Source organism: Astatotilapia calliptera, chromosome 14 (assembly GCF_964374335.1).
Source record: "Astatotilapia calliptera chromosome 14, fAstCal68.1, whole genome shotgun sequence".
Classification (NCBI taxonomy): domain Eukaryota; kingdom Metazoa; phylum Chordata; class Actinopteri; order Cichliformes; family Cichlidae; genus Astatotilapia; species Astatotilapia calliptera.
Window position 1 is genome coordinate 9,922,434 of NC_137435.1, and position 17,869 is coordinate 9,940,302.

Sequence of the window (17,869 nt, forward strand, 5' to 3'; positions counted from 1 at the left end):
TCAGAGCTTCCTGTGTTTCATCACTCTTGACATGCTTCGTAGCATTCAAGAATGGACTATTCAACATGCACAGCAAACGGAGCATGTTTGTTGGTTCATGGACCTCCCTGAACTAATGGCATTTATTGCTATTGTCATCTTGCGGGGGGTTTACAGGGTTCCATCTGTAAATGACTGCTGGTCAGCAAACCTGGGAAACCCACAGATAATTGGAACTATGGCACGAAACCGCTTCCAAGACATCATGCAACACCTACGCTTTGATGACAAGTCCACCCGCTGTGATCGAGCAAAGACTGATAAGTTCGCAGCAATTTCCAGTGTGTGGGGATCATTTGTCACCAACTGCATCACGTGCTACAACCCTGGTCTACATATCACCATCAATGAACAGCTTTTCCCATCAAAAACTCGGTGCAGTTTCCTGCAGTATATTGCCAGTAAACCGGACAAGTTTGGGATCAAGTTTTGGGTGGCTTGCGACCTAAAATCCAAGTACATTTGCAATGTCTTCCCATATCTTGGCAAGGACCCCAATCGTCCCACTGGGGAGAGACTTTCCGAAAATGTAGTTATGAGGCTGATGGAACCATTCCTGGACAAGGGCAGAAATGTTACCACTGACAATTTTTTCACATCGCTTTCACTTGCGCAAAAACTTCTTAGACGGAAAACCACCATCCTCGGCACAGTCAACAAGATTCGCAGGGAAATTCCTCAATCCACTAGACAGACAGATCGCAATGAATTCACCACTCAGGTATGTTGCAGGTCTTTTGTGGTTCTATGTTTATGTGTTTCATTGTGTGTAAAAGGGCTATGGAATTAACAATTTATCTTATTTCTTAGGTGTTTTCAACCTCTGCTGCCACGCTGACGGCGTATGCGGCCAAACGGAAGAAGACAGTATATATTCTTAGCAGCATGCACAGCGTGGTTCAGACCGAAAACACTACCAAAAGGAAGCCAAACACTGTCACCCTTTACAACAAGACAAAGTGTGGCGTGGATGTGATGGACCAGATGGTTCGGGAGTACACTGTCCGCAAAGGAACACGGCGCTGGCCAGTTGCCGTGTTTTATAACATGATTGACATGGCAGCACTGAATGCACATGTGCTGTATCAAGAATGCACCGGGACGAAGGAAAGACGGGTGGACTTCCTGGTAGCCCTTGCAACCGAATTGGCTCACTCTCATGTAGCTGCGAAGAAGGAAAGAAAAGAACAGTTGCTTCGGACACAACCCTCCACACCGAGCCCTGGAAAAAGGGCCACGTGTCAGGTCAAACACAGATGCAAAAAAAATCAGGCCACTGTGCGATGTGTTCACTGCTACAGGTACACATGTGGTAAATGCAGGCGACAGATACCGTGGCAGTGCCAGGATTGTGAGTGATTGCTGAAAATGTTGTAATGTACTCACTCAATTTTTGTTATTATTTGTAAACATGTGTACAAACGGTTGGTTTTTTTTCTATTTTCATCAATAAATGTCAGCAACAAAGGACCTACATGTGTGTTGAGTTCTCCCTAAGATGGCATACTGAAACACTCCAAGTGTTTGCAAGTAAACCTGACAAGTTTGGGATCAAGTTTTGGGTGGCTTGCAACCTAAAATCCAAGTACATTTGCAATGTCTTCCCATATCTTGCTGGTACTATTGTACCAGTGCTCTGAATGGTGCCACAATGGACCACTGATCAACGACCACTGAACGACGGGGTGACGGGTTGCAGTGTTGCACTCACTTTTTATTATTATTAGTACATATGTGTACAAATGGTTGGTTTTTTGTACTGTAAGCAATGGGAAGGTCAAACAAAATCACAAATGCATGCATAGATACTAATTATAATTCCAGTATCTCCTCCTCTGTGTCAGAATAATGTCTGAAATATCTTACTTACTAACTACATCCACTTCCTTGCTTGAAATGAAAAAGGAAATAACATGAAATGAAACTACTGTTTTTATCAATAAATGTCAGCAACAAAGGACCTAGACTCATGTGTGTTGATTTCTCCACACTCACTGCGGATGAGGAGACTGCTTCTCCACCGAAAAAGAGAGCTTGTTTGGGGACTGAGACACTCATCTGCAGTGTGAACAAATTCAAATTGTGAGCAATGGGAAGGTCAAACAAAATCACAAATGCATGCATAGATACTAATTATAATTCCAGTATCTCCTCCTCTGTGTCAGAATAATGTCTGAAATATCTTACTTACTAACTACATCCACTTCCTTGCTTGAAATGAAAAAGGAAATAACATGAAATGAAACTACTGTTTTTATCAATAAATGTCAGCAACAAAGGACCTAGACTCATGTGTGTTGATTTCTCCACACTCACTGCGGATGAGGAGACTGCTTCTCCACCGAAAAAGAGAGCTTGTTTGGGGACTGAGACACTCATCTGCAGTGTGAACAAATTCAAATTGTGAGCAATGGGAAGGTCAAACAAAATCACAAATGCATGCATAGATACTAATTATAATTCCAGTATCTCCTCCTCTGTGTCAGAATAATGTCTGAAATATCTTACTTACTAACTACATCCACTTCCTTGCTTGAAATGAAAAAGGAAATAACATGAAATGAAACTACTGTTTTTATCAATAAATGTCAGCAACAAAGGACCTAGACTCATGTGTGTTGATTTCTCCCCCAATCCCCTCCCTCCAGAATTCCTAGGTAACGACCCAATATACATATGAATGACTAGCCAATTTAGCTTCCACTTCCAGCATTTGACTGCTCTCCGGCTTTTAAAGGTAGAAACGCAAAATGATGACTCCGCGGGGGTCTCAGGTAGAAGCCTTCTTGACTTGACTGCTCTCCGGCTTTTAAAGGTAGAACGGTAGAAGCTGGGAATTCTTAATAGGGTTAAAATTCTTTTTCTTTTGTTACAACTGTTTACTGTTAACAGCATATCTTTACTTCTTCAACCGCATCTGATAATTTTTGTAACATAATATTTGTTAAATATGTCTTTACAGAATGCTTCAATCAAACTAACACATTTTATTATAGGTGGTTTTGACACAGTCAAAATGCCTGTAGCAGTTGGTGTGGTTATGCTGATAACCTATTTACTAGCTGTTTTGGCAAGTTTGGTCAATATCATCTTCATTGTTTCTGACAAGCAGTTACATAAACCAATGTATCTTCTGATTTGCAATCTTGCTGTTGTTGACATCTTCTATACCTCTACTGCCACTCCAACAATGATCGGGGTTCTACTTGCTGGTGTTAATACCATATCATATGTGGAGTGTTTAATTCAAATGTATGTTTATCAGGTGGGAGTAACAATGGAGAGGTTTTCTTTAACAATTATGGCATTTGATCGATTAATTGCTATAATCTATCCTCTTCAGTATCATAGTTATTTAACAATTACACGTACACTAGTATTTACATACATTCTGTGGTTTGTTGCCTGTAGTTTTGTGCTTTTTACACTTGTAATAGCTACACCGCTCCCTCACTGCTATTCGAGGCTTAGGTACACTTTCTGTGAGTATGCTGCAGTTATGCGAACCACTTGTGTTGACCCAGAGAAATATTTCAACCAAGTTGCCATTATATCATTTTTTCTGTCATTTTTCACATTCACTTTCATTTGTCTTTCATATTGTGGGATCTTATTTTTTGTGAAAATATTATCAAATAATGACAAAAAGAAAATGGGAAGCACTCTTGTGAGTCACCTGATTTGTGTAATATGTTTATACTGTCCCCAGTTTATCATTGTTATCTTGACCAGGTTTGGTGTGGTATTAACTCTCGAAGAACGCCAGGGTTTATTGATTGGCACAATCCTCGCTCCATCTCTTGTAAATCCTTTTGTTTATTGTCTCAGGACAAAGGAAATTAAAAGTAAGATCTTTAAGATATTCAGGAAGGTTAACACAGCTGGTTAGAGTCTTGTGAACTGTGAATACACTTACTTACTGGGCACAAATACCTTACAGTATGAAGTGCCTTGAGGCAAGGCAAGGCAAGGCAAGGCAAGTTTATTTGTATAGCACAATTCAACAACAAGGTGATTCAAAGTGCTTTACAGAGACATTAGAAACAAGAACAAATAAAAAGCATGATTTAAAATTGATTAAAACAAGCAAATAAACTAACTAACTAATTAACAAACAAACAAACAAACAAACAACAGTATATAAAATCAAAACAGATAAAATCAGAACAGTAGATAAAATCAGTAGTTAAATGTAAGTTTTGAAATTTAAGCTTAAAGTGTGGATTTGGTGCTTTATTCAAATGCAGCTGAGAACAGGTGAGTCTTCAACCTGGATTTAAATAAACTGAGTGTTTCAGCTGATCTGAGGCTTTCTGGGAGTTTGTTCCAGATATAAGGAGCATAAAAGCTGAATGCAGCTTCTCCGTGTCTGGTTCTGACTCTGGGAACTGATAAAAGACCGGATCCAGATGACCTGAGGGATCTGGATGGTTCATACTGGGTCAGGAGGTCATTGATGTATTTTGGTCCTAAACCATTCAGAGCTTTATAGGCCAGCATCAGAACTTTAAAGTCTATCCTCTGACGGACAGGCAGCCAGTGTAAAGACCTCAGAGCTGGACTGATGTGGTCCACTTTTTTGGTCTTAGTGAGGACTCGAGCAGCAGAGTTCTGAATGAGCTGTAGTTGTCTGACTGATTTTTTAGGTAGACCTGTAAAGATGCTGTTACAGTAATCAAGCCTACTAAAGATGAATGCATGGACTAGTTTTTCCAGGTCCTGTTGAGACATCAGATCTTTTATCCTTGATATATTCTTGAGGTGATAGTAAGCTGACTTTGTTATTGTCTTAATGTGTTTTTCTAAGTTTAGGTCTGCATCCATCACTACACCCAAATTTCTCGCCTGGTTTGTGGTTTTTAGATGTATAGATTGAAGTTCTCTGGTGACCTGTAATCGTTTTTCTTTGGCGCCAAAGACTATTACCTCAGTTTTGTTTTTGTTTAGCTGGAGAAAATTGTGGCACAACCAGTCATTGATTTCCTCAATGCATTTACCAAGAGCCTGTACAGGGCCTCGGTCTCCTGGTGACATTGTGATATATATTTGTGTGTCATCTGCATAGCTGTGATAGTTTATTTTGTTGTTGTTTATAATCTGTGCCAGTGGGAGCATGTAGATGTTAAACAGAAGGGGTCCCAAGATGGAACCTTGGGGAACTCCACATGTGATACTTGTCTGCTCAGATGTGAAGTTACCTATTGATACAAAGTATTTCCTGTTTTCTACGTATGTTTTGAACCAGTTTAGTACAGTTCCTGAAAGACCTGTCCAGTTCTCCAGTCGTTTGAGTAATATGTTGTGGTCAACTGTATCAAATGCTGCACTGAGATCCAGTAAAACTAAGACTGACATTTTTCCACTGTCTGTATTCAGACATATGTCATTAAACACTTTGGTCAGAGCGGTTTCAGTGCTGTGGTTCTGTCTAAAACCTGACTGGAAGGCATCGTAGCAATTATTCTGTTTTAAGAAGTAACTGAGCTGTTGAGAAACTGCTTTTTCAATGATCTTACTTAAAAACGGGAGATTTGAGATCGGCCTGTAGTTGTTCATTTGTGTCTTGTCAAGATTGTCCTTTTTCAGTATAGGTTTGATTACAGCAGTTTTTAGTGATTCTGGAAACACACCTGATAATAAAGAAAAGTTGACGATCTGTAACAGGTCTGACTCTAAAGTCTTTGAGACCTTTTTGAAAAAACTTGTTGGCAGGACATCTAAACAGCAGGAGGAGGAGTTCAGTTGACCTAAGATGTCCTCCAGGTCTTTGCTGTTAATAGGTTGAAACTGTTTCATGGTGTTTAAACAGTTTTTTGGTGGACACAGTACATATCCTGGATCTGCTGTTGATGTACCAATTGCTTGTCTAATTTTTTGGATTTTTTCAGTGAAGAATTTGGCAAAGTCATTGCAGGCCATGGTCGAATGAAGTTCAGCTGCCACTGACACAGGGGGGTTTGTTAGCCTGTCAACTGTAGAAAATAAGACCCGAGCATTATGGCTGTTTTTAGTGATGATGTCAGAGAAGTAGGACCTCCTTGCATTCCTCAGTTGTAAATTATAATTGTGAAGTTTCTCTTTATAAATGTCATAATGAACCTGGAGGTTTGTTTTTCTCCATCTGCGCTCAGCTTTCCTACACTCTCTTTTTTCATTTTTCACCAGTGTGGAGTTTCTCCATGGAGACTTTTTCCTTCCAGAGATAACCTTCACCTTAATGGGAGCAATAGTGTCCATTACATTTAACATGTTAGCATTGAAGCTATTGACGAGGTCCCTTGAGGCAACTGTTGTTGTAATTTGGCGCTATATAAATAAAACTGAACTATTAAAATGTTCATATATGGACTTTTTAAATCTTGTTTGGTGATTTGTGAACTTTTGAACCCTATTTAAGTGAGAAGTCACATTTAATGCAAAATTGTTGAAGATAATTTTCTTACACAGTTAAATTCTGAAACACAAAATGTTCCAATTCACTCTTGGACTTTTCTGAGTTTTGATTAAAATCCAGCGACCACAAGGTTACAATTCAAGTACCGAACTAACACTTTCTCTAACTGATTCTTTGACAGTTTTTTAGTCATTATTTATTGTTTTTTGTGAGCAACACTGTGTGACAATAACAAAATTAATGCTTTAATGTTGTCTGAGCAGACTTTTATAACCCTAAGAATATTTATTTCCTTTGTGAAAACAGTTAAGCTTGTTATTAAAAAAATAAATAACTGCTAAGAAGTCAAGGGTCACATCAAGACAGTAAGAGGATCTTTTTGTTGTTCAACTACTAAAATAGCAAACTTCAGATGGGATAGGAACGGACCGTGAAAAGAAAGATGTCTAAATTTAAAAATTAGATTTTTTTCTATAAACTAAAAATATTTTCATCTTATATATGAGAAGTTTTTTGGGCTACAACCCACATACTGAAGTGTGCTGCTAACTCACAAATGGATATATTATATGAAATATTAGTGCTCACTATATTTGTCAGTTAATACTTTGAAACATTCTCATTAAGCTGCAATCTGAATGTATGCTGTGAGAAGAAATGTTTTGCAGGGCAAATACTTTCCATGACATTATCATTATAATTATTACTAACACAAGAAGAGTGATAAATGCATCTCCCCTGATCTGATATTTCTTTTTCAAAGATATTTTACTATTTGAAGCATATTTTTTGTTTATTTTATGCATGTCATACTATAGGGCATTGATTAAAAAAGATGATAATAGAAAAACTTTAAGAAATCTTTGGTTTTTGATTTTTTTTTTTTCATTTTACTTCCAGCCATATGCATTTAGTTTTTCCTTTCTTTTTCTTTTTTTTTTGGAGGGCTGCATAAGAGTACATCTATAGTGGGTAAAATTGCAAATTGAACTTAAAATATATGATGGCAAACTCCAAATGACAAAATAGGACTAAAATCACTCAAACTAATTTCATATACTGGTTTTAAAACCTTCTTAAAGATATTCGGTCCGGTTTTATGAAAACTGTATCCTCTGGACTGATGCCCAAAAACATCACACTAGAGGACATTGTCTGTCCTACATACCTAGGACTTTGACTTGCTCTTGTGTGCACTAATAATCATAAGTTAATAATCAAGCATGCATGTGTGCATGTCTAGTAAAAAGGAACTCTCAGTTTCATTTTTAGTTTTTTCAACTGCACTTCAGGAAACGATCATCGTTTTAGTCTGACTGACCGACCTTCTGTTCTTAAAGTAATGATGGACTGTCGTTTCTCTTTACGTAGAATTAATTTTATGGCAAGAGTACTGTGTACCAACCTGACTTCTACACAACACAACTGATGTTCCTAACACCACTGAGAAGGCAAGAAATTCCACAAATGAACCCTGACAAGGCCCACCTATGAAGTGAAACCACTTCAGGTAACTACATCATTTTGAGTGTCAGTGTAGATATTTTTCAATATCTTAGCTGCCTTAAACAACATACATTCTACATAGGGCTGGGTCATATGACCCAAAATTCATATCTCAATATTTTTTAGCTGGATGGCGATATACGATATATATATCTCGATTTTCTTTTTAAAAGCCATATGGTAAGAACAAAAAGAGAGTTCTTACTCAATCAGAATCAGAATCAGAATCAGAATACTTTATTGATCCCTGGGGGAAATTATTTTTTGTTACAGTGCTCCATTTTAAACCAACATTAAGACAAGACAGACAATACGCTAACTAAGAATAGTACAATATATACATATATATACATACATACATACATAAGTCACTTATAAATAAATATTTGGAAAAGAAACATGTGTAGTTGTAGCAGCAAACAGTGTGTTAAGTGGATGCGTTGTACAGGGAGATGGCCACAGGCAGGAATGATTTCCTGTGTCGTTCAGTGGTGCTTTTCGGTAATCTCAGTCTCTCACTGAACGAGCTCCTGTGACTGACCAACATGTCATGGAGTGGGTGGGAGGTGTTATCCAACATTGTCTCAAAGCTGTGGCCCAGATGTCACACAGGCACTTTTATTAACATACAGTCTATATATACACATGAAGAAATTACTCAAAAATAAATTTTCAGCATTTATTAAATAATAATGCTCCATAAATAAAAGAAAACAATGTTGTGTTTGTGAATAACAAAAAGCTCACAATTGTGCAGTCAAAATGTAAACTAACAGATGCTGAGCATAATAACAAAGACAGACAGATTTCACAGCTGCTCTATTCCCAATTTCTACTGCTTGACTGACAGCTTTGAGTTTGAAATCCTCTTTGTAACCACGTCTCTTAACAGATGCCATTTATGGTCCTTATACACACACAATACGGTAATATTACGTTGAAGCACAGTACGTATCACTCCGTGAGGCTCCAGACTACGGTAGCCGTAATGCTCCGACAATCCATTAAGCGGTGCGGCTTCATAGCTTACCAAAGTCGAACTAAAACGTTTTTTGACAGATTGCTGAGCGCCGTGTAGCACATAAAATCAGTTCACGGTCAGTAAGCACAACCAGAATTCATACATAAGGCACACAGGATTAAAAGGAGCAGTGCCGATTTTCATTTAAGTCAATCTCACTGCTCACATACTTTCATTAACCTTTATCTAGACGCTTTACATGAAACAAAAAGGAAAGCATGACATTTATAACTACACCACTACATCTTGGTATGGAGTTCCCTTAAGTTCAACAGAGAAAAAAAAAAAAGCAAGAGCCACAAATCTATACAAATATGGACTTTGCGTGTGGATCTTAAATTCTTATCTTGTCTTGAAGCAGATCCTGAAGCCATCAAGACACAGACTCTCTCTGCTTTTTGATTGTACCTATAAATTGTGTCCATAAAAATTGTGAACAGAATCGATGACAAAGGACACCCACCAAGAATGGGTCTCACATTCTACTGCAAGAGATCTGAGAGTCACTGCAGGTCCCTCTTCTAATGATTAAACCATTTTGGGCTGGTTTCAATGTGTCAGTCCTTGTTGTCTTGTGGTGGACCACTAGAGGGCTCCACTCACACCCAGTGTATAGGAAGTGTGTTCCTGTGTTTTGTGGCGCGATATGCGCAGTTAATGTTGGAGACGAATAAAGAAGGAGTGAGAACTGAGAGCTCTGTGTCGTTGATGCTTACCTTCACATTGGTGATAATGCAGACTCTGCTATGGATGCATCAGCGGCTGCCGGACCTCCACCTCCTGTTGCAGCTACGTTCGCTGTGGCGCTGAAACTGCCGGACTTTTGGCTCCATGACCCCCTGTCATGGTTTGTACACGTGGGGGCTCAGTTCGCCCTTCACGGCATCTTGGCTGACGACACGAAGTATCACCGTGTGGTGGCCTCGCTCGACCCGCTGGCCACCCGTCACGCGATGGCGCTCCTCCGGGACTCATCCGCCCAAGGGAAATACGCCGCCCTCAAAGAGCTGCTTCTTCGGCGCTATGCCCTCTCCGACGATGAACGAGCCGAAAAGCTCCTCAACCTGTCAGGCTTGGGTGGCGGTACCGTGCTCGAGCTCATGGAGAACATGCTATCGTTGCTCGGGCCAGATGACGGTGGTTTCCTCTTCGCCCACCTCTTCCTCCGCCAACTACCGGCCGCCGTGAGAGCTGTCCTCCGCTTCTGCCTGCGAAGGATTATCGCTCCCTGGCTGAAGAAGCGGATCGCATTCTCCTGGCTAGCCGCACTTTCGATGTTCACGCCCTGGCTACGGACTCGCCAGCGGTACCTTCCACGCCTCCACCTGCCTCCCCCGGAGCATCTGCCCCCTTGCTGACGGCAGGGATTGCTACACGCCGGCACCGTGGAAAGAGCATCTGTTTCTACCATCAGCGTTTTGGCAACAGAGCGCATCGCTGCCTGCCGCCTTGCGCTTTCACGGCCCAGGGAAACGGACCCGCCAGAGCACCGTAGCAGCCGCGACCGCTGGCAATAGAGAAAGGCTGCTCTTCATAGAGGACTTGCACTCCAGGAGACGTTTTCTCGTGGACTCCGGCTCCCAGAAGAGCCTCCTTCCCCCTACCGCTGCCGACGGACTAGCAGCGAACTGTGGGCCGCAGCTCATTACAGCTAATGGCTCTCCCATCAAAACGTTTGGGGAAAGGTTGGTGACTGTTTGTTTTCATGGCCGGGATTTCCAGTGGAACTTTGTTGTTGCCGCTAGCTCTGTACCTATTTTAGGTGCTGATTTCCTGTGTGCTCATGGACTGCTTGTCGATGTTGCTAACAGACATTTAATCGATGCTCTCTCATTTTCTTCGCTACCCTGTTTTACTCGGGCCGCCGAGCCCCTGATTTGGACTAATGTAGTGACCTCCGGGGATGGTTTTCAGCGTTTGCTTTTAGAGTTTCCATCGCTGTCTGTCCCTAATTTCTCTAGCATGGTAATGAAGCATGGGGTTGAGCATTATATTCCCACGGTTGGGCCCCCGGTGTTCGCGCGCAAGCGCCGCCTCGACTCCGCGAATTTGTCCGTCGCTCGGGAAGAGTTTGCAGCCATGGAGCGCCTTGGCATTGTACAGCGTTCGAACAGTGCATGGGCCTCTCCGCTTCACATGGTGCCCAAATCGGACGGTCGGTGGCGGCCATGCGGAGATTTCCGCCATTTAAATAATGCCATGGAGAATGACCGTTACCCCATCCCCCACATTCAGGATTTTTCTGCCAATCTCGCCGGAACGTCGATTTTTTCTAAAATTGACTTGGTGGAAAATTCGTACATGAACTTTCCAATTGTTAGGAGAAAACTCTGCAAAAAACCCAGGAGAAATAAAGACACAATGAGACAAAGTTACTTTCTTTGCTAAACGTGTACACGGGTGAGCTGCCAGAAAACAACTCACACCATGCACAGTGGCTTGGCATTTTTTATAGGCACAGAGCACAGAGACAGTGAGAACAGGATAAGAAAATAATAAACAGATAAAATAAACAACTCCATATGTGGTACTAGTCTCGTCAGCAGAGAGCTGGGAGAGAGCTGTGAGAGATAAAACAATCTAAAACAATATGTCCCAAAACAATATGTCTTTGCTGGGAAAGTCTAAAAGGATAATTCTAAACTAATCTAACCATAGACAAAGGGCATCTTTGTACATTTAAAAGAAGGTAAAGAAACATAGAATCATTTTTCCTGTAACACCAATGATTCTGTCTATTTTACATATAAGTGCATTCACAGTTCACAAGCCTCTAACCAGCTATGTTAACCTTTCTAAGTATCTTAAAAATCTTATTTTTAATTTCCTTCGTCCTAAGACAATACACAAAAGGATTTACAAGAGATGGACCGAGGATGGTGCCAATTAATAAACCCTGCCGTTCTTCAAGAGTCAATACCACACCAAACTTGGTCAAAATAACTGTGAAAAACAGAGGACAGTATAAATGTTACGGCTGGGGCAGCAGTCGTGTTGAGGTGAGAAAGGAGGATCCACAAGCAGACACTGGCGGAGGTGCAAGTGGGTTTTATTTACAGTGCACAATAACCAAAGTGTGAGCAGAACTGAACAAAACCCTAAACTGGGAAAACTAATGCAAAAGGAGGACACGGAGCGAGGAGCAGAGAGACACGGAGAAACACGGAATAACGTTAAGTACACGAACAATTCACAGAGAAACACAGACGATGCCACGAGGAGCACAGGCAGACACGCAGTATAAATACACACACCAGGTAATTAGGAAATGGCAGACAGGCGGGGACACAGCCGGAACTTATCCAGTGGTCCCAAACCCCCGGGCCTCGGACCGGTACTGGTCCGTGAGTCGTTTGGTGCAAGTCCGCGAGAGTTGAGGCTCAGGTGTGAAATGTATGGTTTTCAGAGTTTTTATCGGTTTTCAGCGTTATTTTGTTATCGTTTTGATTGTTAACTCGGTTTTCCTTGGTCTTTTCACATGTGTTAGGAATAAATCTTCTTTTTTTCGGTACCGGTACTAGTTTTATTTTGTTGGATTTATCCGCGACACATTAAAGGCCGGTCCGTGAAAATATTGTCGGGCATAAACCGGTCCGTGGCGCAAAAAAGGTTGGAGACCGCTGAACTAATGGACATAACAAGACACAAACCTACAAAGTAAAACAGGAAACTCACAGACTGTTTTACACTACCAACTGAGGACACGAACAGAACACAGAAGAGAGGCACAGGTAGGGATGATAGAAACACACAACTCAAACCCTAAGAACAAATACAAAATCAGAATAAACTAGAAAAATGATAATGATAAACTTAAAGCGCTGGATCAGCAACCCAGGACCATGACAATAAACATACTACACAAATCAGGTGACTCACAAGAGTGCTTCCCAATTTCATTCTGTCATTATTTGATGATAATTTCACAAAAAACAAGATCACACAGTATGAAAGACAAATGAAAGTGAATGTGAAAAATAACAGAAAAAATAACCTACTGGCACCTTCATTGAAATATTTCTCTGGGTCAACACAAAGTGGTTCGTAATCCAGCAGCATAGTCACAGAAAGTGTACCTAAGCCTCAAGGTGGAGTGAGGGAGAGGGACAACTGTTGCAGGTGAAACAGCCACTAAATTAGAGGCAACAATCCACAGAATGTATGTAAGTACCAATATACGTGTATTTGTTAAATAACTATGGTACCGAAGAGGATAAATTATAGCTATTAATCGATCAAATGCCATAATTGTTAAAGAAAACATCTCCATTGTTGATCCCAGCTGGAAAACACACATTTGAATTAAACACTCCACATATGATATGGTATTAACACCAGTAAGAAGAACCCCGATCATTGTTGGAGCGGCACTAGAGGTATACAATATGTCAACAACAGCAAGATAGCAAAACGGAAGATACATTGGTTTATGTAACTGCTTGTCAGAAACAATGAAGAGGATATTGACCAAACTGCCAGTAACAGCTAGTAAATAAGTTATCAGCATAACCACACCAACTGCTACAGGCCTTTTGACTGTGTCAAAGCCACCTATAATAAAATAAGTTAGTTTGACTGAAGCATTCTGTAAAGACATATTTAACAAATATTAAATTACAATAAGTTCCACATTTCAGTTGATAACGTAATAAGACAAAAAGGAAAAACAAAAAAAAAACTCCTCAAACAAAAGGTGGTTAGAGATATTTCAAATCTTTAGCAGCAATAGACAGTGGTTAAGAACAAAAAATAATAACCCAGCTAAACACAGATAGTTTGGGGTTAACCCTTTAAGACCTACCATAGAACCAAGTCCGCCAGAGCTTATATTATATTTTTACATGCTGTGGAGCCATTTTTGGGAGCATTTCAAGTTGCTATACATCAATACAACCATTATAGCCCAGATTTTAATAATATGTATTCATTAAGTGCATAGTAATTACATAAATTGCAAAAAAGTGCAATAAACTACAAAAAAATTGAAAATCGTTTTTGATTTTTTAACATATATTTGTAGTTAGAGAAATTTAAGAGTCTTATCCCTCAAAACTGTAAATACAAAAAAGTTGCACAAAATAGTTTCCTACCACAGGAAATTTATTTTGAGTGTCTTCATAGTTTTATTTTTGAAATACACCAATTTTTATACACTGCAGGAAAAACGAAAATAAATATTATACTGCAAATTTGCAAAAAAGCAGCATATGCATCAAAATAAACTATTTCCAGCAGTGCAATATGAGTCCTAAGCATCCCAGAAACGACACAGAAAGTCATAAAGTCAAAGATAACTTTTAAAAAGAGCAGTATAGGCCCTGAGGCCCTGATCGCAAAAAAGACTACATTTCCGCGAAAATGACGTCACTTCCGGTTTCGGGCAGGTAATGGCGGAAATGCAAAAGTTCGCGCTGACGTCTATTCCAACGTAGGAAGTGTTTTGAACAGCTGATCAGATCGGTAAAGCGTGTTTCTGGAATATTATGTTTTTGTTCCTGCAAGCGCTTTTTATGCAGTTTTTGCAAAGCTTTATGTGGAAGGAAACCGTGACCTAGGACAAGCTGATGGCATCAGATGTAAGTACAACTCCTCCGGTTTCATATGCAAAAAAAATTTTTGCGCTAGCTTACGTGGTTGCAGTGCTACTGGGATTTAAAAATAGTTACGCATAACAGAGCGTTCCCGCTCCGATCGGCTCTAAAGGGTTAACAACAAAACACCTGTGCTTTCACATTTTAAGCTTCACAAGAACAGTACATTTTCACTCGGCATCCAATGACATCCAGTGACACCTCATGTAGGGATGGACGATCTTCTATTTACATATCCCTAGAGATTGCAGAAACATACTGCCATCCCCTCAAAGGTGGGATGACGATGGCTGGATGCTTTTATGTACTTTTTACTTTGGCTCTTAAAGAGTTTCTATAGCACAGGAGGTACAGCAGGTTGTCTACTATTTGTAAAGTTGGTGGTTCTATATCTGCCATTTACCACATGTGAAACAATGAACTAATAATTTTCAGACCATACCTCAGCAGCTATATTGCTCTGATCTCCCATAATTATTATAAATCAGAAATTACAACCTAGCTTACAGCGTAATTTGTTTTTATAACATCTTTCATTTTGATTAGGGTAGTTCAAAGTAATTCTCAGACAAATCAAAGCTAATGCTAAAAACTAATAAAACAAAAACTAATTATAAAAAAATGACAAGTAACAACCTAATTCTTAGAGGAAGCCATGTCTCAGTCTAAGAGGATGATATATAGTGATTACTAATTCAGGAGGATATACAGAATTAATTACTAAACTTTAAAATGCAACAGTAAAATAGCTGTCAAAAAGCAATTTGACAGCTATTGCAATTATATGTTTTTTATATCATAGCAATCCCACCACCACATTGTCATACAAGTCGGTCATTTTACCTAATGTTTTAGAATTTGGGGGCTTTTTAGTGGTTTTGTATATTCTGTGCTGATTCTTGATTTGTTGAATGTTTGTATTGCGCTTGTGTATTCTTAGTATGTTTACTCTACCATTCAGTTTTTAGTTATCTCAAAGTTTTGTATTTTCAGTGTTGCCCATCCTCTTGTGTTTTGTTATTTTTGTCTCCCATGTCAGTCTTCTCTTTGTATTTAGTTACTGTTTTCTCTTTCTGGGGACACCTCAGGCCCTCCAAGGTTTGGAGGCCTATCTCCACCCACCACCACTTCCCCTGCCGGTGGCGGACTCCCTCAGGTGTCGGTGCGTTGGTGGTTCTTTGTGTCTGGGGGTGGGCGTCCAGGTACACACCGGCTCACTCCTTGGCGGCCGCTTATCGGGGCCTGGAGCCTGGGGCTCGCTCGGGCCCCTTCGGAGGTGGGGTGCCCCCGGCCTCTCGGCCTGGGGCTCGGTCACTCAGGCACAGCTGGGGGCCGGCGGAGCTCATGGGTGCGTCACTGCAACTCCCCCTGGCTTCTGCTCCGCGGCTGCTGAGTGAACCCTCATCTGGGACTCTCCTCAGCTCTTACTGGAACAGTGGCGCGGCTGCCCCTCTGTTGGTCTTCCATGGTCTCTTGTGTTCTGGGGGCCTCTGGATGTCTGGAGTTTTGATCTCCTCCATACCTGCTTCACACCCTGGAGGACGGGGCTGTGGCCCCCCCACACTCCCTAGCAGATCGTTACATGGAGAAACCTTTGGAATACAAGCGCGCTGATCCACACAGGTATGCACACGGGTGTTCACTGCTCGTAGACCCAAATTACACCTTTCTTGGCCGCTACTTCGAAGCACATCTGTCCTGCGTGCTGCACAACAACATTGAATATTTAGTATTTACTGCTGTTTACACTTAGCTAGATTAATGCGATGGTGTTGTGTTTAGTATGTTGCTTTGTTTTTTTTGCTTGTTTTCTATTTTTCTCTCAACAGGTGATCCAGGAGATTTTTATTTTTTTTTCTCCCCCCCTTTCTCACTGTCCCTCTCCCCTTCTGTTTTTCCTTTCCTTCCTCTTTTTTTCTCCCTTTCCTATCCCTCACTCATGTCTGTCCCGTCTGTAACATCTGAAAATAAAATATAATAAATAATAAAAACAAAGATCGACCAAATGGACCAATACGGCAATGCCACGATGATCCATTTGGCAAAGTAAATCCATTGGGTATCCTTGTTGGTCTTCAGACAACAATTCTGATGGCTAAAGAACCAAATGGGACAGGCAAAAAAAAAAAAAAAAAAAAAAAATAGTTACTGTTTTCTCTTCTCTAAGTTTCTGTGTTTTACTCCTTGTTTTAGTTTCCTGTGTTTTTCTTGTTCTATCTTGATAGTCTCTCGTGCTTTATGTTCAGTTTTGCTTCCCCTGTCTCATTACGTCTAATTTGTCCCTGCTGTGTTTCCCAGCTGCCTTCACTTCCTTAATCACCCCCCCTGTGTAATTATTGTGACAGTCTCACTTTGTCCTCTGTCAGATTGTCAGTGTATTCAGAATCAGAATCAGAATCAGAATACTTTATTGATCCCTGGGGGAAATTATTTTTTGTTACAGTGCTCCATTTTAAACCAACATTAAGACAAGACAGACAATACGCTAACTAAGAATAGTACAATATATACATATATATACATACATACATACATAAGTCACTTATAAATAAATATTTGGAAAAGAAACATGTGTAGTTGTAGCAGCAAACAGTGTGTTAAGTGGATGCGTTGTACAGGGAGATGGCCACAGGCAGGAATGATTTCCTGTGTCGTTCAGTGGTGCTTTTCGGTAATCTCAGTCTCTCACTGAACGAGCTCCTGTGACTGACCAACATGTCATGGAGTGGGTGGGAGGTGTTATCCAACATTGTCTTTATCTTGGACAGCATCCGCCTCTCCGACACCACCTTGAGGGAGTCCAGCTCCATCCCCACAACATTGCTGGCCTTACGGATCAGTTTATTAAGTCTGTTGGCATCTGCGACCCTCAGCCTGCTCCCCCAGCATGCAACAGCATAGAGGATCGCACTGGCCACCACAGACTCATAGAAAATCCTCAGCATTTTATGGCAGATGTTGAAGGACCTCAGTCGCCTCAAAAAATAGAGACGACTCTGGCCCTTCCTGTAAAGTGCTGTGGTGTTTTTAGCCCAGTCCAGTTTATTGTCAATGTGTACTCCAAGGTATTTATAGTCCTCCACAATGTCAACACTGACCCCCTGGATTGAAACAGGGGTCAAGTGTTTCCTGGTCTTCCTGAAGTCCACGATCAGTTCCTTGGTCTTTGCCACGTTGAGCTGCAGATGATTCTGCTCACACCACGTGACAAAGGAGTCGACCACAGCCCGGTACTCTGTCTCATCATCCCTGCTGATGCATCCAACCACCGCAGAGTCATCAGAAAACTTCTGAAGATGGCAGGTCTCTGTGCAGTGG

At 40.8% G+C, this 17,869-nt stretch overlaps 1 protein-coding gene, 1 long non-coding RNA gene and 1 pseudogene across 3 annotated transcripts in view; 2 read left to right on the top strand and 1 right to left on the bottom strand.

Moving 5' to 3' along the window:
* Positions 1–17,869, top strand: part of LOC145420158 (uncharacterized) — a 219,957-nt gene that overhangs the window by 69,221 nt on the left and 132,867 nt on the right. The gene's annotated exons all lie outside the window — the stretch shown is intronic.
* LOC113036558 (olfactory receptor 7D11-like) lies at positions 2,990–3,928 on the top strand. Its single transcript, XM_026192976.2, has one exon. It carries the CDS (start codon positions 2,990–2,992, stop codon positions 3,926–3,928), a length of 939 nt encoding a protein of 312 aa, XP_026048761.2.
* Positions 12,348–14,663, bottom strand: LOC113036550 (olfactory receptor 2AT4-like; annotated as a pseudogene). The gene has a single exon (XR_013901464.1). The product of XR_013901464.1 is annotated as an olfactory receptor 2AT4-like (transcript).

Bases quoted from the DNA above. Each gene is read 5' to 3' on its own strand.
- LOC113036558 (XM_026192976.2), top strand. From the start codon at position 2,990: ATGTCTTTACAGAATGCTTCAATCAAACTAACACATTTTATTATAGGT.